At 48.0% G+C, this 15,581-nt stretch overlaps 1 protein-coding gene across 1 annotated transcript in view; it reads left to right on the plus strand.

Annotated features, from left to right (window-relative positions):
- HS3ST2 (heparan sulfate-glucosamine 3-sulfotransferase 2) overlaps positions 1–12,860 on the plus strand; it is an 88,594-nt gene extending 75,734 nt beyond the window's left edge. Inside the window, exon 2 of the mRNA XM_055339364.1 lies at positions 11,290–12,860. Within this exon, the coding sequence (XP_055195339.1) occupies positions 11,290–11,908 (619 nt within the window). The 3' untranslated portion in view covers positions 11,909–12,860. The remainder of the gene's footprint in view (positions 1–11,289) is intronic.
- Positions 12,861–15,581: the final 2,721 nt, after the last annotated feature.

Consider the following 15,581-nt stretch of genomic DNA (forward strand, 5'->3'; position numbering starts at 1 on the left):
GGTAGGCTAAAGTGTGGGGAAGGAGCCAAGCCCAGTCTGAGAAAGAGGGTGGGAATCCGCAGCTGGCCCCAGAAGTCGCCCTGTAGTGTCCCCATGGTCAGGCCACGCAGGCCACAGGTGGGGCCTGAGAAATGGAGGTCCAGTTGCCTGGAAACTTGCCAAGCTGTACACGCAGCAGCAAAAACCATTCATCCCACACCCACGGTCACCCTCCCCCCTTTCTCAAGAGCCAAGCTTCTTGAGAGGGGAGCTGAACATTGCCTTGCTTCCCACCCACACCTCGGCTCCTCCAAACACACTTCCTCCCCCTCACTCCAGGAAACTGCTTCCATACAGGCCATCTTCTTCCCAAACTGTTATCAATGGAGACTTCTTAACATCGGTTTTTTTTTCATTATTATTATTAGCTGGCTTTTTATAACTACGAGGAATACATAGTTAAGGGCAAAGAAAAAGCCACTGGGTGCAGAAAGGGAAAGGTGGGAATAAAGTCCCACTCTACACTACTGTCCATCCCTCTCCTGGGGCCTCCAGAGTCCTCTGCATTCAGCCGGTGGACGGACGTGACAGTGCTACGTAAGCACCTTGGCTGCAGGTTAACACTGCGCTTCTACTCACTGATGTGGCAAGAACCAGGCACAGCACCCCGCGTGGATGTGGTGGGTGCTGGAAGTGTGGTCGTTGGCTGGGTGGCTGCCCTCTACCAACAGCTCTACTCTGGAGGTGAGAGCAGGAGTCTGGTCAGGCCTCCCCATCTCTGCCCCAGAGGCTGCAACGAACACCCCTGCACACAGGTCATGTGACCTGCCTGGACAAATAAATTTCCAGAAGTGGAATTGCTGGATTAAAGGGTGCATTTTAAGGGATCCCTGGGTGGCTCAGTGGTTAAGCACCTGCCTTCGGCCCAGGGCATGATCCTGGGGTCCCGGGATCGAGTCCCACATCGGGCTCCCTGCATGGAGCTGGCTTCTCCCTCTGCCTGTGTCTCTGCCTCTGTGTGTGTGTGTGTGTGTGTGTGTCATGAATAAATAAATAAAATCTTTAAATATAAATAAATAAAGGGTGCATTTTACATTTGGGGAGATCCTAATTGCCCTCCTGCTGCACCCATTGACACTCCTCCTGATATGGGAGAGTGCTTACTAGTTCAACACACCATTGCCAGCAATAACTGTTATCATTTTTTAAATGTATTTTTTCAGCGTTTAAGGTGGATACTATCTCATCGTGGTTTTAATTTGCATTTCTATAACTTTGCGAGAGATGGAGTATCTTTTCATGTATTTCTTTTAATCCAAGCTCCTTTACTATTAACTCTTCTCGGGGCCTGTGTGCCTTTATTCTACTGGCTTGTTCTCTTTTTCTTACTAATTTTCAAGAACTTCGAAGCAACATATGTGAAGTCATCCTTTCGTTTCTCAGTCTCACATGCTGCAGATAGGTTTCCAAGGGGTCATTTTCCCTATATTCTATTTATGGTGGGTTTTTTTTCCATCCCGGAGACTTCCATTTTTCACATAGCCTAACTTTTCAGTTTCTTACTTCATGATTTTTGTCTCATGCTTAGAAAGGCTGTCCTCATGCCAAGATTAATTTTACATTCTCACGTTTTCTTCTAGTGTTAGAGTCACACTTGAGTCCAGATTCTGCATCTTGCTGTTGCTTTGGCGATGACGTGTGTTTTCAGTGCCCCAATTTCCTCTGCCTGCAAGCAGGAATAGTGAGGCTGGTGGCCTCCTGGAGTTCACGTGGAGACTGAGGGAGGCAGTTCTCCCATAGAACTGAGAACCTCGCAGCAGCACCACCACCACCCCCCCCACCCCCCCCCCCCCACTGGCCACTGTGCCACAGGCACTAGCTTATGTCCAGGGCATCGGTGACCCACATCTCTGTCAGCCCCGGCTACTATCACAACACTACCATGGTGGGGTGGCGGAGCTTCAACAACAGGCATTTACTTCTCTCGGCTCCAGAGGCTGGAAGTCCAAAATCAGATTGCCGGTCAGGTTGGTTCCTGGTGAGAGCTCTCTTCCTGGTTTGCAGACAGCTTCTTGCTGGATCTTGCTGTGGTGGGGGAGATCAACTCTCTTGCTTTTATCCTTATAATAGCACTAAGCCCATTTGTGAGGACTTCACTCTCAAGACCTCATCACCTCCCACAGCCCCCTCTCCAAAGATGGTCGGTCACATGGAGTGCGGGGGTGGGCGGTGGTGCAGGTCGGGCTTCAAAGTATGAATTTGAGGGAGGATATAAACATTCAGCTCTCAGCAGACCACGGCTACGGCCGATGCATGCTGCACATTTGTTGCTTTCTTTTCAAAAAAAGATAGAGAATGTGATGATTTCATACACGCATACATTGTGAAATGATTACCACAGTCAAGTTAATTAACATACCCATCACCTTATATAGTTACCATGTGCATGAGCAATGAGACTTAAGATCTACTCTCTTAGCAAATTTCAAGTATACAATGGAGTATTGTTAACTAGAGTCACCATGCTACAATTAGATCCCTGGGACTTATTCATCTTAGAACTGGAAGCTTGTACCCTTTCACTAACATCTCCCTATTGCCCTCTCCCACCCTCCCCTAGCAACCACTACCCTACTCCCCAGTTCTGTAAGTTCAACATAGGGATTCCACGTTTAAGTGAAATCGTATAGTATTTGTCTTTCTGTGTCTGGCTTATTTCTCTCAGCCATTAAAAAAAAAAAAGGAAACCCTGCCACCAGTGATAGCACCGATGAACCTGGGACACGTTATGCTCAGTGAAATAAACTATGTGCCCATTTCTGTGGTTAGCAGGGGTCTCTTTGATTCAAATCCCGTACTCCCCACCAACCACTAGAGTAGTCCACTGCCCCCAAACATCTCTGTATGGATATCTCACCCAAGGAGGGTCCCTTTCTGGTCTCTGTCACACAGCAGGGCCCAGGACAAATTCCATAATGCACAAGGTTTGGAAGAGAGAATAGTCAGGCTGTACTGGGTAAACTTGCACACCATGGGTCTCAGTAGAAGAGGCAGGCGTGGGGTTACTGTTTTCTGACATTGCCCCCAGGGACATGCCAGAGCCTGGACACACTGGCTTATGCTCCAGGGGAGGGACTCTGCCCCTACATCTCCATCAGCTTCTTCTCTTATGGGGCAGGGATGAGTGCAGCCCTGCCAGTTGGGGGACAACCACACCACTGGGACACCAGGCAGGCTGGGCTGGGCTGCCAGCTATTTACAAGTGTTATTTGAGAAAGCCAGCTGTCCAGCACCTTGATGACCTATGGGGGAAACTGCATTTAGGCATTGCCCCTCTCGTCAGATGGAAGAAACCCCCAGCCCTTGTAGGAAGCCAGGCTCAGGTCCTGACCCTCACACTGGGAAATGAGGACACCCCCCCCCCACTCCTGTTTCCACAAGGCTGTTAACTCCTTGAGGACAGAGGCTACACTCTGCTTATCTTTGTATCCCTGGCACACAGTAGGTGCTTCATGAATGCTGGTTTAATGAATGAATACATGCGTGCCTACCAGACATAGGATAAGCATTGTTGATGTAGAGATGTAACAGTCATGATCCCTACCGTACACTATGGGGCACCATGGAATCACAAGGGTAACAAATGCCTAAGTCCTCCAGGAAGGAGGAAAGAAGGGGAGCAGGGAAGGCTCCCTGGTAGAGGTGATGATGAGCTAAGAGCTGAAGTTTTGCCTTGACAGGCTACAGAGCACTTCACCTAAAGGGCACACATGTGAAAGATCCCTTAGCATGAAATACAGTCTTGTGGAGAGAACCCTGAATCATCCAGTCTGGCCAGAGCCCGGGGTGGCTTTATCCTGTGAGCAATGAGAAATTGTTGATGGAGTTCAAGCTGGGACTTCATGTTTAGCTGCAGGGTCACATAAGTGTAAGGATTCAGGGCTGTGGACCTGGAAGGAAGTGGTCCTCCTTTCTCCTCTCCACCAGGTGAGGATAAACGGCCACAGGTGCTGCGCCTGCACTTGGCTCAGCATGCAGGGGGTTAGCAGTTTCATTTTAAGAACCAGTTTCTTGCAATAAAGCCTTTTTCCCCTCTATTTTGCTCTTAATTATCCCTCCGGAGACTGCCAATGATTTTCAAGGAGCCTAGTTGCCCAGTTAGGAGCTAATAAATCACCAAAGTCCCCTGGCAGCCAGGCCTTTCAGAACACATACATGGAGTGTATAGATTTAGTAGAAAATGAAATCTTCCAGAGAACCTTATTTATTGGTAATAATCAGAGGTGTGCTGGCTCTGTAAGTCCCCAGGGAGGCTCTGCTCAGCTAGGCTCCCATATGCTGGTGCACCTAAGATGTCCTTTGTGGGGACAGTGGGGGCCCAGGGAGTGGCCACTGCCCCACCAGGTAGGTAAAAAAATATATTTTTCAGAGAGCCTCAAGCTGGCAAGAGCATACTTAGATTTTCTTTTTTTCTTTTTTGGGGAGGGTCCTCAGGAAGTCCGTGATTTTTCCCTCAGGAAGAAGAGAAGAGTAGAGACTTCTGTCGCGCGGAAGAGGCACACAAATAGCTTCTTCCTCACTCTTCCCAGAGTAAATCCCTGACTTTGTTTTTCCCTTCAACACTACTAAGTGCTAGTCTGAGACCAGTGAACAAGACAGACACTAACCCTGTTGTCTTGGAACTTGGAGTCTGTGGTTGGGGCTGGGGACGGTCAGAGACATGAACAGACAAATCAATCAGTATTAGACAGTAATGAGCATGATCACATTACTTATGAGAGTACATTTTATTAAGGCAGCTCCTCCCAAGCTTTTCTGATGGTAAGAATCATGGGGGAGCTTGTTAAAAATATAGGTGCCTGCCCTCCAGACCACTTGATCTGAATGTACAGGGGAGGGGCCTGGGATTCCATTTCTCTGGTGGGCACCCCAGCTGATACCCATGAACAATTGTGTTAAAAGTTAAGTGGCTGAAGGAACATGCCGTCTGCAACAGGTTCCTGGCCCTGGGGACCCACTGGGATCAACTGAGGAGCTTTAAAATTGTAGGAGTCCTGGCCCCACTTTCAGACTAATTTAAATAGTGTCTGGTGTAGGGCCCGGCCATTGAACTATCCCCCAAAGCCCTGCAGATGGCCCCAGTGGGCAGCATGACTTTGCTCACCCCAACTCCCCTCCCCACCCCCATTCACACTGCAAAGTGATCACAGCCCAGTCCCCCCTCAACACCTCAGGAGCCTTGGGTGAAGGACAGCATGTAGGCAGCAAAACAGGGCACAAAATATGTTCCTTCTTATGTCTCATTTTGCTTTCTTTTATGTGGAGGTTTGGTTGAAGCAGAGCTTGGGCGTCCCATCGCCTGAGCCTAAGTACCTGTAGCCGTGATAAAAATCTTAAAAATGGCACCATGTTCCCAACTCCCCAGGACTGTCTGCTGAAATCTTCTTCTGCCCCAGGCCAGAATGCCGAGAAAAGGCTGGGCTTCCTGAACAAACATTGGTAACTTTTGAGGACTTAAGATAACCTCTCAGTAGGCACTTGCCTTTGACACAGGATCTTTGACCCATTTATTGAGCACCTGTGGTATACTGGGTATTGTGCTAGGAAGGCAAAAATGCACAAGAAACCTGCTCAAGTGGCTGACAGTATGTTGATATAAGTGAATGCATATCTCATAAGTTCTGCATGATGGGATGAGGGTGCTGGTAATTGAATGGACCAGATGCCATGCAGTTACAAAAAAGGGTTCACAGACGGTGTGACTTTTGGCTTGGACTTGGAAAAATGAGTCAACGTTCTCCAGGGTGAGAGAGACAAGAAAGATGACCCAGAGTCTTAACAAAAACAAAAAACTCAGCAAGTTGCAAAACACATGACAGAGCAGGATGTGTTTGAGGAGTGGATTTTATATTCAGCATGACATGAGCATCGAGTTGCCAGGAAGTGGCAAGAGATTAATTCTGGAAAGGTAAGGCAGTGGCCTTGAGTACCGAGTCAGGGAATATGGGCTCTATTCAAAAGAATAGTTGATGGTTGACAAGATTGAATTTGCTTTAGAAAGATTTCCCTGGCAGACACAGGATGCAGAACAGACAAAGGGAGGAGAGAGTAGAAGCATGGAAATAAGAGAGAAATAGATGGTAAGAGTTCGAGGCTATGCGAGCCGGCTGGGAGAGGAGGGGGCTGCTTGAGAACTTACTGGAATGAAAGATGTTAGGTATGAGAAGGAGTCAAGAATGAGGGTTTCTGCTTTGTGAGTGGATTCGTGGTGATATCATCTGCAAGAACAGGCAAAAGAGAGAAGGGAGTTTGGGAAAGGAAAATGGGAGGTCGGTTGTTGAGGTACAGTGTCCAGCCCACAGACAGTTGGGCATTCCAGTCTAGAGCATGGGCTCGTTGGATCTGCAGTTAGACTGGTCAGTCAGCAGCTCCTTGGGGGCAGTTAAAGGCTGGGGGAGGAGTGAGGTCACCCAGGGAGATCATGTGGAATAGGGGAAATGGGAAGACCCAGAATGGTTCCCTGCCCTGCCCTCATGGAGTTTGTAATCCAGTGGGGTGAGCAGGGCTTCCACATAGAGGAAGCCAGGTTGCAAGAGATAAAATTTGAATTCTCGGGATGCAAACAACAGAAACCAATGCTCACCAACTTAAACTGGTAATACTTCATTGGAAGGACATGTGGGGACTCAGAGAACACAGAGGAAGGTGGAAGAACCAGGTGTCAGGAAGGACAAGAATGAAGACACCAGGGCTCAGTCGGTTAAACACCCAACTCTTGAATTTGGCTCGGGTTGTGATCCTCAGGGTCGTGGGATCTAGCCCCGTGGTGGGCTCCACGCTCAGCAGGGACTCTGCTTAAGATTCTCTTTCTCCGGGCAGCCCTGGTGGCTCAGTGGTTTAGCGCTGCCTTCAGCCCAGGGCGTGACCCTGGAGACCCGGGATCGAGTCCCACGTTGGGCTCCCTGCATGGAGCCTGCTTCTCCCTCTGCCTCTGCCTCTGCCTCTCTCTCTGTGTGTGTGTCTCTCATGAATGAATAAGTAAAATATTAAAAAAAAAAAAGATTCTCTTTCTCCAAATGAGTGGGAAATATCAGGGAGGGAAACAGAACATAAGAGACTCCTAACTCTGGGAAATGAACTAGGGGTGGTAGAAGGGGAGAGGGCGGGGGGTGGGGGTAATGGGCACTGAGGGGGGCACTTGATGGGATGAGCACTGGGTGTTATTCTATATGTTGGCAAATTGAACACCAATAAAAAATAAATTTTTAATTAAAAAAAATTTTCTCTTTCTCCCTCTGCCCCTCCCCCCACTTGCACATGCATGCACTTGCATGCGCCCGTGCTCTCTCTCTCTCTCAAATAAATACATCTAAAAAAAAAGAAAGGCTGAGAATGAAGACAGCCAAAGGGATTGGTAGGAGAGCATAGTAAGGAGGCTCTTCAGGAGGCAGCCTGGCTGGGGGCCCCAGTCCAGCAGTTTCCAGTCTTTACGACACAGTTGGCACTGTCTTCACGTCAGCCACTCAGCCACCCCTTGGCCTGCCAAGATTTTATCCAAAGCGGGAGCGGTAGTTCCTCAAAGAGAAATCTGGGGGCTGTGGCCAGATGTAGGGAAAATTGCTGCCGAGCAGGTTTACCATAACAGATGGGAGGTGAGTGAGTCCGGACCGGGGATGTCAGACCATTCTTCCAGGAATTTTTTCAGAGCTACATGGTAAAGAAAGGAGGCCAAAGCCAAGAGTGAAGAGTTCAGCCATTAGCAGCTGGAAGCAGGTAAGCAAAATTTCAACGATGACATGAAGAGGGAAAATGAATCTCAAGGGAAAATCCAATGCTCCCAACACCTGCCTGTGTGCAGAGCAACAAGGTGTATATGGAGTCTCCTTGCACATGATCATCACACAGGCCTCCAGAACTCTATCCTGATGATCTGATGGGGAACACATACGTAAGGGACGGGGAAAATGTGCAGTGCGCAGGAGCCATTTGACTCCTGGCATGCTGACGTTTGTGCGAGGTTTCCAGTCTGGTGTGAGTGTCTTAGTATGTGTAACTTGGTTTTGCAGCTAATATGCCAGTTAGGAATTGGAAGAATGGGACTTCCCTTTCATGCACAGCGGGGGGAATGATGTGCTACCCTGGAAATCATTGGAACTGGTCAAAATTTTCCAAACTGGTAACAGAGAGATGTTCCTTGGTGCTTCTGGCAAAAGTATCTACCCTTACTCAGATAAGCTTGGGAATACCTTACCCACAACTTTCTCTCTTGGGTATTCTTTAATGTGTTAAAGGGTAGTGCAGAAAATCTGCTTAGTAGCTTGTCAAGTCAACTTTTTGTGTTAGGGAAAACCTTTATATCAGTCACCCCCATAGAGTTTGAAAATCCTTAACTTTCAAGGCACTGTCACATCTATACAAAGTCATCTGCTCCTGTCCTTAAGGGTAACACCTAATTACAGTGTGTGCCAGAGTCATAATATAATATAGGCACATTTCTAAGAAAATCCAGCCAAAGAATTCTATTCATGTGTACTTGTGATTGCTAATAATGATATCCTATTTTTAAAAAAGAATGGGCCTACTCAGTATTAATAAATATTAAACTTTCAGGGGCACATGGGTGGCTCAGTCAGTTAAGCATCTACCTTCAGCTCGGGTCATGATCCCAGGGTTCTGGGATCAAGCCCCCAAGCTGGGCTCCCTGCTCAGCAGGGAGTCTACTTCTCCCTCTCCCTCTGCCCTTCTCCCCCTGCATGTGCTCACTCACTCTTTCTCAAATAACAAAATCTTAAAAAAACAAACTAAACTTTCAACTTGCAAGGGTCTGTGATAGACCTTGAGCCTGGAAGAAGCAAGATACCAGTTGTGTCAGCCTGTCAGGTACACCGTGAATTTGCAGGTTCCAAGGGATAATGTGCAGGTTTTCAGGAGAGGCACCAGGGGAAGGGATCTGAGAGCACAGGGGGACAGGTGAGCCCACTGTGTCCTCCGAGACCAGTGGGAGGGACCCAGAATGGGTGCAGGTAACAGACTAAAGGTGAGAGAGGAGAGTAGAAGAACTGATACATGGGGGGGGGGGGAGTAGAGATGGGGGCTCCTGGTGAGAATGTGGAGCACTTATTAGGAAGAGCCATGTGGGGGGCCTAGAGAGACAAATACAAATAATTACTGAGCAGTGTTTGAGAGTTCCACTGAAACTAATATCAAGGATCTAGCTGTCGGTGTCTGTGGTTCTCTCTGCTGCTGTTTGTCAGTCCAGGAGAGAATGGGAGAGGATGGAAGGTTGGAAGGACGCATTGCTAGAGAAGGAGAGAACACATACTGCAAGGAAATGGATGAGGAGGAGGATGCTCATGACCATGACCATGGCGCCACTGCAGTGGTTATTCATAGGTCAAGAGCAGGCATGGAGGAACGTGAAATCAAGAGATTCATAGATGAATTTGAAGATCAAGCATATAAGGGACTTGAGACTGTTAAATCGAGGTGGAAAGAAAGAAGGTTATAGTCTGTATTCGTTTCCTGGGGCTGCCATAAACAAGTGACCACAAACTGGGTGGCTTAGAGCCACTGCTTCTTCTGGTGGTTGCCAGCAGTCCTTGGCATTTCTCGGTTTGTACATCTAACACCCCACGCTCTGCCTTCATCTTCACATTGTCTCTCTGTCTCTTCTCCCCTGTTTGTCCCCTGTAAGGCTGCTGCTCGTTGGATTAGGGCCCACCCGGATTTCATCTAGAGGTCCTCAACTAACTTACATCTGCAAAGACCCTTTTCCCAAGTAAGGTCATATTCACAGGTGCTGAGTGGACATATTTTTCAGAAAGGTCACCATTCGACCCACTCCACAGTCCTAGAGTGGAATTTCAGAGCGAGCTGTTTCAGAATTAGGGTAATTCCAAGGACAAGACCCAAAGTATGGCCATGAGGAGGAGAGCACATGATCATCACACTAAAGGAAAGAGAAAGGAAAGAGAAAGTGGAGATTTGGGGTAAAGAGCCATGAAGCGGGGCTGTTAGATGCAGTGGATGATGGGAATGTGGAAAAAAATGGGAATGTATGCTCTAGAGGAAGGTGAAGAGAATGCTTTGGGGAGAGGGGAGTCACAGTGGGGAAACAATAACCTAGTAGGGGTTCTCAATGCTGCCTCCACATTGGAACCACCTGAGGAGATTTTTTTAAAAAGTACCCACCCCATATATTTCTAATCAGTTGGTCTAGGATGGGCCCCAGACGTCTGCATTTTTTTTTAAAATACCTTGGGTGGTCTAAAGTGCATAACAACCTTCAGAGAGAAGTAGCAACTGGGAGCCAAGGACTCTTCCCCTCCATCAAAGCCTGAAGGAGACACATCGGGGAAGGAGACTTCAGAGCTTCCCCACCATCATCCCTGAAAGTCTCAAGCAGAACCAGGAAATTAAAAAGTAAGGGAGCAAGAGGTTGCATTACCTGGTTTCCAGCCTGGAGTTCTGCGCTATTTCAGGCTTATACTGAGGATGTATCTCAGATGTGTTCCAGCAGAAAACGACATCAGAACTCCTTTCTAAGACACTTGCAAATAAATAAATAAATGGATGAATGAATGAATAAATAAATAAAATCACTTGCTATTCCTACAAAACAAGCCTTCCCCCTCCCCAAAAAAGACTTTCTTAATATGTTGGGAGAAATCTCTTTTGCCAGAAGAATGTTCCGTGGCTTCCTTTTGTATTTTTTTGAATATGTAGTAAACACATTAAAAATTTTAAGCAGCATAAAAAGTTATACAATAAAAGAAATTCTCATTTATCCCTGACCTCAACTGTGACCCACCTCACAACACCTCCCCAAAAGCAACCATTTTCATTGGTCTCTTGCCTATCCTTCCTGAGGTGAATATGCTGTATCTTGTCTTTTCTCATTTAATGCTGTATCTTCGAAATCATTCCCTTTGTGTACACACAGATAGACCAGTTTCTATTCATTGGCTATTCCACCGTTTATTTAACCCTTACTGATGAACATTTAGGTTGTTTGCCTCTTAAACTCGTTAAAGATTTTTTTTAAACAACTACCACGAGTTGAAGTGGGTTCCTCACTGGAGATCTAATGCAGGGTAGTGATTATGTCGACAATACGATACTATAAAAAGTCAAGCTTGTCGGAAGCCTAGTTCCCAAAGTAGGTTCCTCACCCGGTGAATGCAGGTGGAGCTCAGATGTCACCGAGGAGAGAGGGGGCTCCGCTAGGGAGCTGGGTATAGGGAAATGGTCTCCCTGGCCCACCCCCCATCCCCGGACCCTGTCTGATGATGTGCTGCTTCTATCCTACAGGAGTCTGATGCCACGGACGCTTGAGAGCCAGATCACCCTGGAGAAGACACCCAGCTATTTCGTCACTCAGGAGGCCCCTCGACGCATCTTCAACATGTCCCGAGACACCAAGCTGATTGTGGTCGTGCGGAACCCTGTGACCCGAGCCATCTCGGATTACACACAGACGCTCTCCAAGAAGCCGGACATCCCCACCTTCGAGGGCCTCTCCTTCCGCAACCGCACGCTGGGCCAGGTGGACGTGTCGTGGAACGCCATCCGCATCGGCATGTACGCTCTGCACCTGGAGAGCTGGCTGCAGTACTTCCCTCTGGCTCAGATCCACTTTGTCAGCGGTGAGCGGCTCATCACCGACCCGGCAGGCGAGATGGGCCGGGTCCAGGACTTTCTGGGCATCAAGAGGTTCATCACAGACAAGCACTTCTATTTCAACAAGACCAAAGGATTCCCTTGCTTGAGAAAAACAGAATCGAGCCTCCTGCCTCGGTGCCTGGGCAAATCGAAAGGCAGAACTCATGTACAGATCGATCCTGAAGTGATAGACCAGCTCCGGGAATTTTATAGACCTTATAATATTAAATTTTATGAAACTGTTGGACAGGACTTCAGGTGGGAGTGAGCTACCGAGATGCAAGGGCTCTTCTGCTTGTCTCTTCCATGAGGTTTGCCCCTAGAACCTGTGATCCTCTTGCCCCAGCAAACCAAACCTAGGCTCCAGCCCCCTTTCCCATCTCGGGTTCCATCATCCTGGCACTAGGAAGCCCAGCTAAGGCCATGAGACCAGGGGGGGTCCCTGCCACTAGCTCTCCCCAGTCTGTCTAGGCTAAGTTGACTTGCTTCTGGCACGTCCAGTCAATTCTGAATTATTTCCTTTCAGCCTATAAGAGGCCTTGGGAAATTGCTTTAAGAAGAGCGGATCTTCTGATTATGCTAGATATTATAAGTGGTGATGGTTCTGTTGCTGTGAACACAGCAGTCTGTCCCTGTCACTGTCCACCCAGGAGTGGACTTGCTAATTCCTAGTGGCATGTACCTCCCCTCTGAGCTTCACCCTCCCTAGCCACCCTGGGTGGTAGGATAGGAGACCATCTTCTTCCTCCTGACCTTAGCAGCTCATCGAGACATTGCAGAGCCAGAAGCACCCCTGGCAGCGCCTGGGAGACAGACCCTTTGATGATGAAATAAACCAGAGATTTCAAAGCCTGGGGTCTCAACTCTGCTTGAAGGGTAACTGTCTTTGAAAACCACTTTGTGACCCTCCCTGCTCCCTATGGACAAAAGCACATTAATTCTGCTGTTACGGGTACTTTCCTCACGCGAGCTTTCATGTTCAGCATGCAAAGGAATCATGCTTGTCCATGTGAAATAAATATGGCTCTCTCGTGTCCTTAATGCTGGGCTCTTCTCTATAAGCTGGGCCTGGAGCATGGCTCATTCATCCAGCTCCTCCTATGCAAGATGGGGGTTAGTGCTGAAGATGGTCTGGGAGGGCAGTGAGGGGTGGGCGTGGTCTTGGGAGGGCAGTGAGACATAAGTGTGGTCCCGGAGGGCAGTCAGGGATAGGTGTAGTCTTAGGAGGGCAGTGAAGGATGCAAAAACCACATAGGCAAGCAAGGAGGTGAAGATGGGGAAAAGAGGTTCTTGCTGGCAGAGGCTGCTGCAGAAACATTTAGAGATCTGTGGGGACACTGAAACAGAAGTCTGACTGTGACAGCTCTCTGCTTAAGCTATATCTGAAGTGGCAAACTAAAAGCCTAGGGACTGATAGGACGTCAGATGTTTATGCTTGGCCAGCATGATGTTTTGAAGTAATTCCCAACATTTAAAACTTGGGAGTGTTCATATAAAAATATGGATTTCCATTTATTAATGGGAACTTGGCTACCCTGAGCCTGCATTCTAGCATGGCAATAATCAGTTGCCACCTTTGGATGAAGCCTGTGCTCCTGGGTCTTCCAGTCCCCACCTGGCCCACCTCACTGATTGACATCATCTGCCTGGCCCCTGTTGGCATGTGAGTTCACGACGCTGCTTTGGGTGCATGTACTCTAACCTCAGAATAAAGACCAAATCCTCCAGCAAGACAACCTCTACTACAGTTTCTGGGATCTTCCCTTCCCTCATCCTCTGTTCCAGCCTCACAGAACTATGTGCCTTTTCTTAACTGTTTTAAGTTCCTACTGCCTTTGCCTGGAATGCTTCCCCTCCCTACCCTCTATCCCCACCCCATGTCTCCAGCTAATGGAAGCCTCCATATGACTTCACTCAAGCGTCACCTGCTTGATACTTGTGAAGCCATCCCCAGTCAAGCTGAGTTATCTGCTCACTCTTCTTCATTCACCCAGTAGTTTGCACACAGCTCAATTACAGTTTTTCTCATGCTGGATTAGCATTATTTGTATGTCCATTTCACTGTAGACCATGGCTCCTTGAAGATCAAGATTGTATCTTGCTAACATACAATAGGCACAGCAAATGTTTGACAGGTCAATGTGTGAGTGGGTGGATGGATGTTGGATGCCTGGGAGCATGGACAGGAATGTTCCAAAGAACTGCACTTCTAGGTCAAGATTCCCAGAAAGCTCTATGGTATTCACAGCTAAGTTGAAAAGGATCGCCGAAACTCCAGGGGCCACTTGGTCTTTGTCTGCTCTGTCAGGTGTGGTGCAAAGTTCCTGAAAATGAGAGTCTGACTTAGAAGACTGGAGGATGAAAAAGCCTAAGACATTAGTTCTGTGTCGTGGCCTATCTTCCTGTCCCAAGCATCTTACAGATCATCAGGTGACTGAGACCATGGTACTGAGAAGCCAGTTCTGGAAGTCCACTCCCTCTGTGCTTCCCCTTAGAGAAGTGACATGGAGGCCAGTGGGAGCTGTCACCATGGAGAAGTCGGGGCCCTGAATATCCAGGGAGCAGAAGAAGGGTGGGTTGGATGTATGTGGACATTAATGAATCATCCTGATACATCCCCCATCCAAAAGTGGTGTCCTGTGATCCTGGGCCACATGGTGGCCAAAGCTGTATCCAAAGAGAGACAGACTTACATTGGGGACACAAAACACCCAAGAAAGAGTAAGATTTGCTTGTTTCTCCCGACTGGGGGAATCCAGTCAAAGTTGACAAGAATTCAGAATTTTGTGTGTCCCAGTACAACTTTATTCCTCCCCATTACAAGCATTCCCAGGCCTCCCTGGGACGGTTAGTCTTAACTGTGCTCTAAGTACTAATGCACAGGTCAGAGTCTATTATAATTAGCATATCAATCATTGTATGCAAATGAAAGAGGCTAAAGTAACTCAAAAATCCCAGTTTAAATGAGTAAAATCTGGTGTACATGAATCTGCTCAGCAAACTCTGGTTTTTAATCCAGTGCAAATGTATCCAGGATGCTCCAGGGCACACTTGCACAAGTTCCAAATTAGTACAGTTTAAATAGATGAAGTTTGTTCAATCTGAGACCAAAAAGCCTCCTCTGGGGGGAGGGGTGCCTGTGTGTGTGTGTGTGTGTGTGTGTGTGTGTGTGTGTTTCTAACAGTCCAGGGTGAATGGCAAGTCCACAGTCCGCCAGGCTCCTTGCATTCTAGTGCTCACGATTCACCCCATATCTGCATCCCTACTCAGCAGAAAGGGAGCCTAGAAATCCATGAAGACCCGAGAAAGAGAACAGAGCCTTCTGACACAGAGCTTGCCATAGCAAAGGGTCTTGCTTTGGGGAGGCTTCAGGGGCGCCCTGATGGGAAGCTGTGGCCAGGGGAAGCCGGAGACAGGTGAACTAGAAGTAGGGCCTCCTACATAGTTGGTTTGCAGAAATAAGTGATTTTTCTCTGATTGGTCCTGAGTTGGAAGCAAGGACGTAAAAATAGGAGCACTGGCAGCCACTCACCAAGTCCTGATCATTCTGCTCCAGAAATTGTCGGTCAGAGTTCCGTTGTCATATTTAGCCTGGCTGTTATCCATTTGAACATTCGGTCTCCTGGGAGGGAAGGGGACATAGGCAGAACAAGTCACCTCTGTCTGAGGCCATAACATTCTTCTTCATTGTACAAATGGTGCCCCCTGGGGTTGTGCAAGGGTAGCAGGACTACTTTCTCACATCCCTTTGGGTAGAAGTCACTTCTCCTTAGGTAGCCTTTCTTCCATTCCAACCATTTGCTATCTATTGTTTAGATCTTACCCTGGACCCCAATACTAGGGCTGATCTTCAAGATATCATGGCAGGCCCCTTCCCATCATCCCGTTCTCCACTCAAACACCTACCCAGAATTGCTCTCCCTCTCCTCTGTCACTGTCAA

The sequence above is a fragment of the Nyctereutes procyonoides genome, unplaced genomic scaffold, assembly GCF_905146905.1.
Source record: "Nyctereutes procyonoides isolate TBG_1078 unplaced genomic scaffold, NYPRO_anot_genome, whole genome shotgun sequence".
Lineage (NCBI taxonomy): Eukaryota > Metazoa > Chordata > Mammalia > Carnivora > Canidae > Nyctereutes > Nyctereutes procyonoides.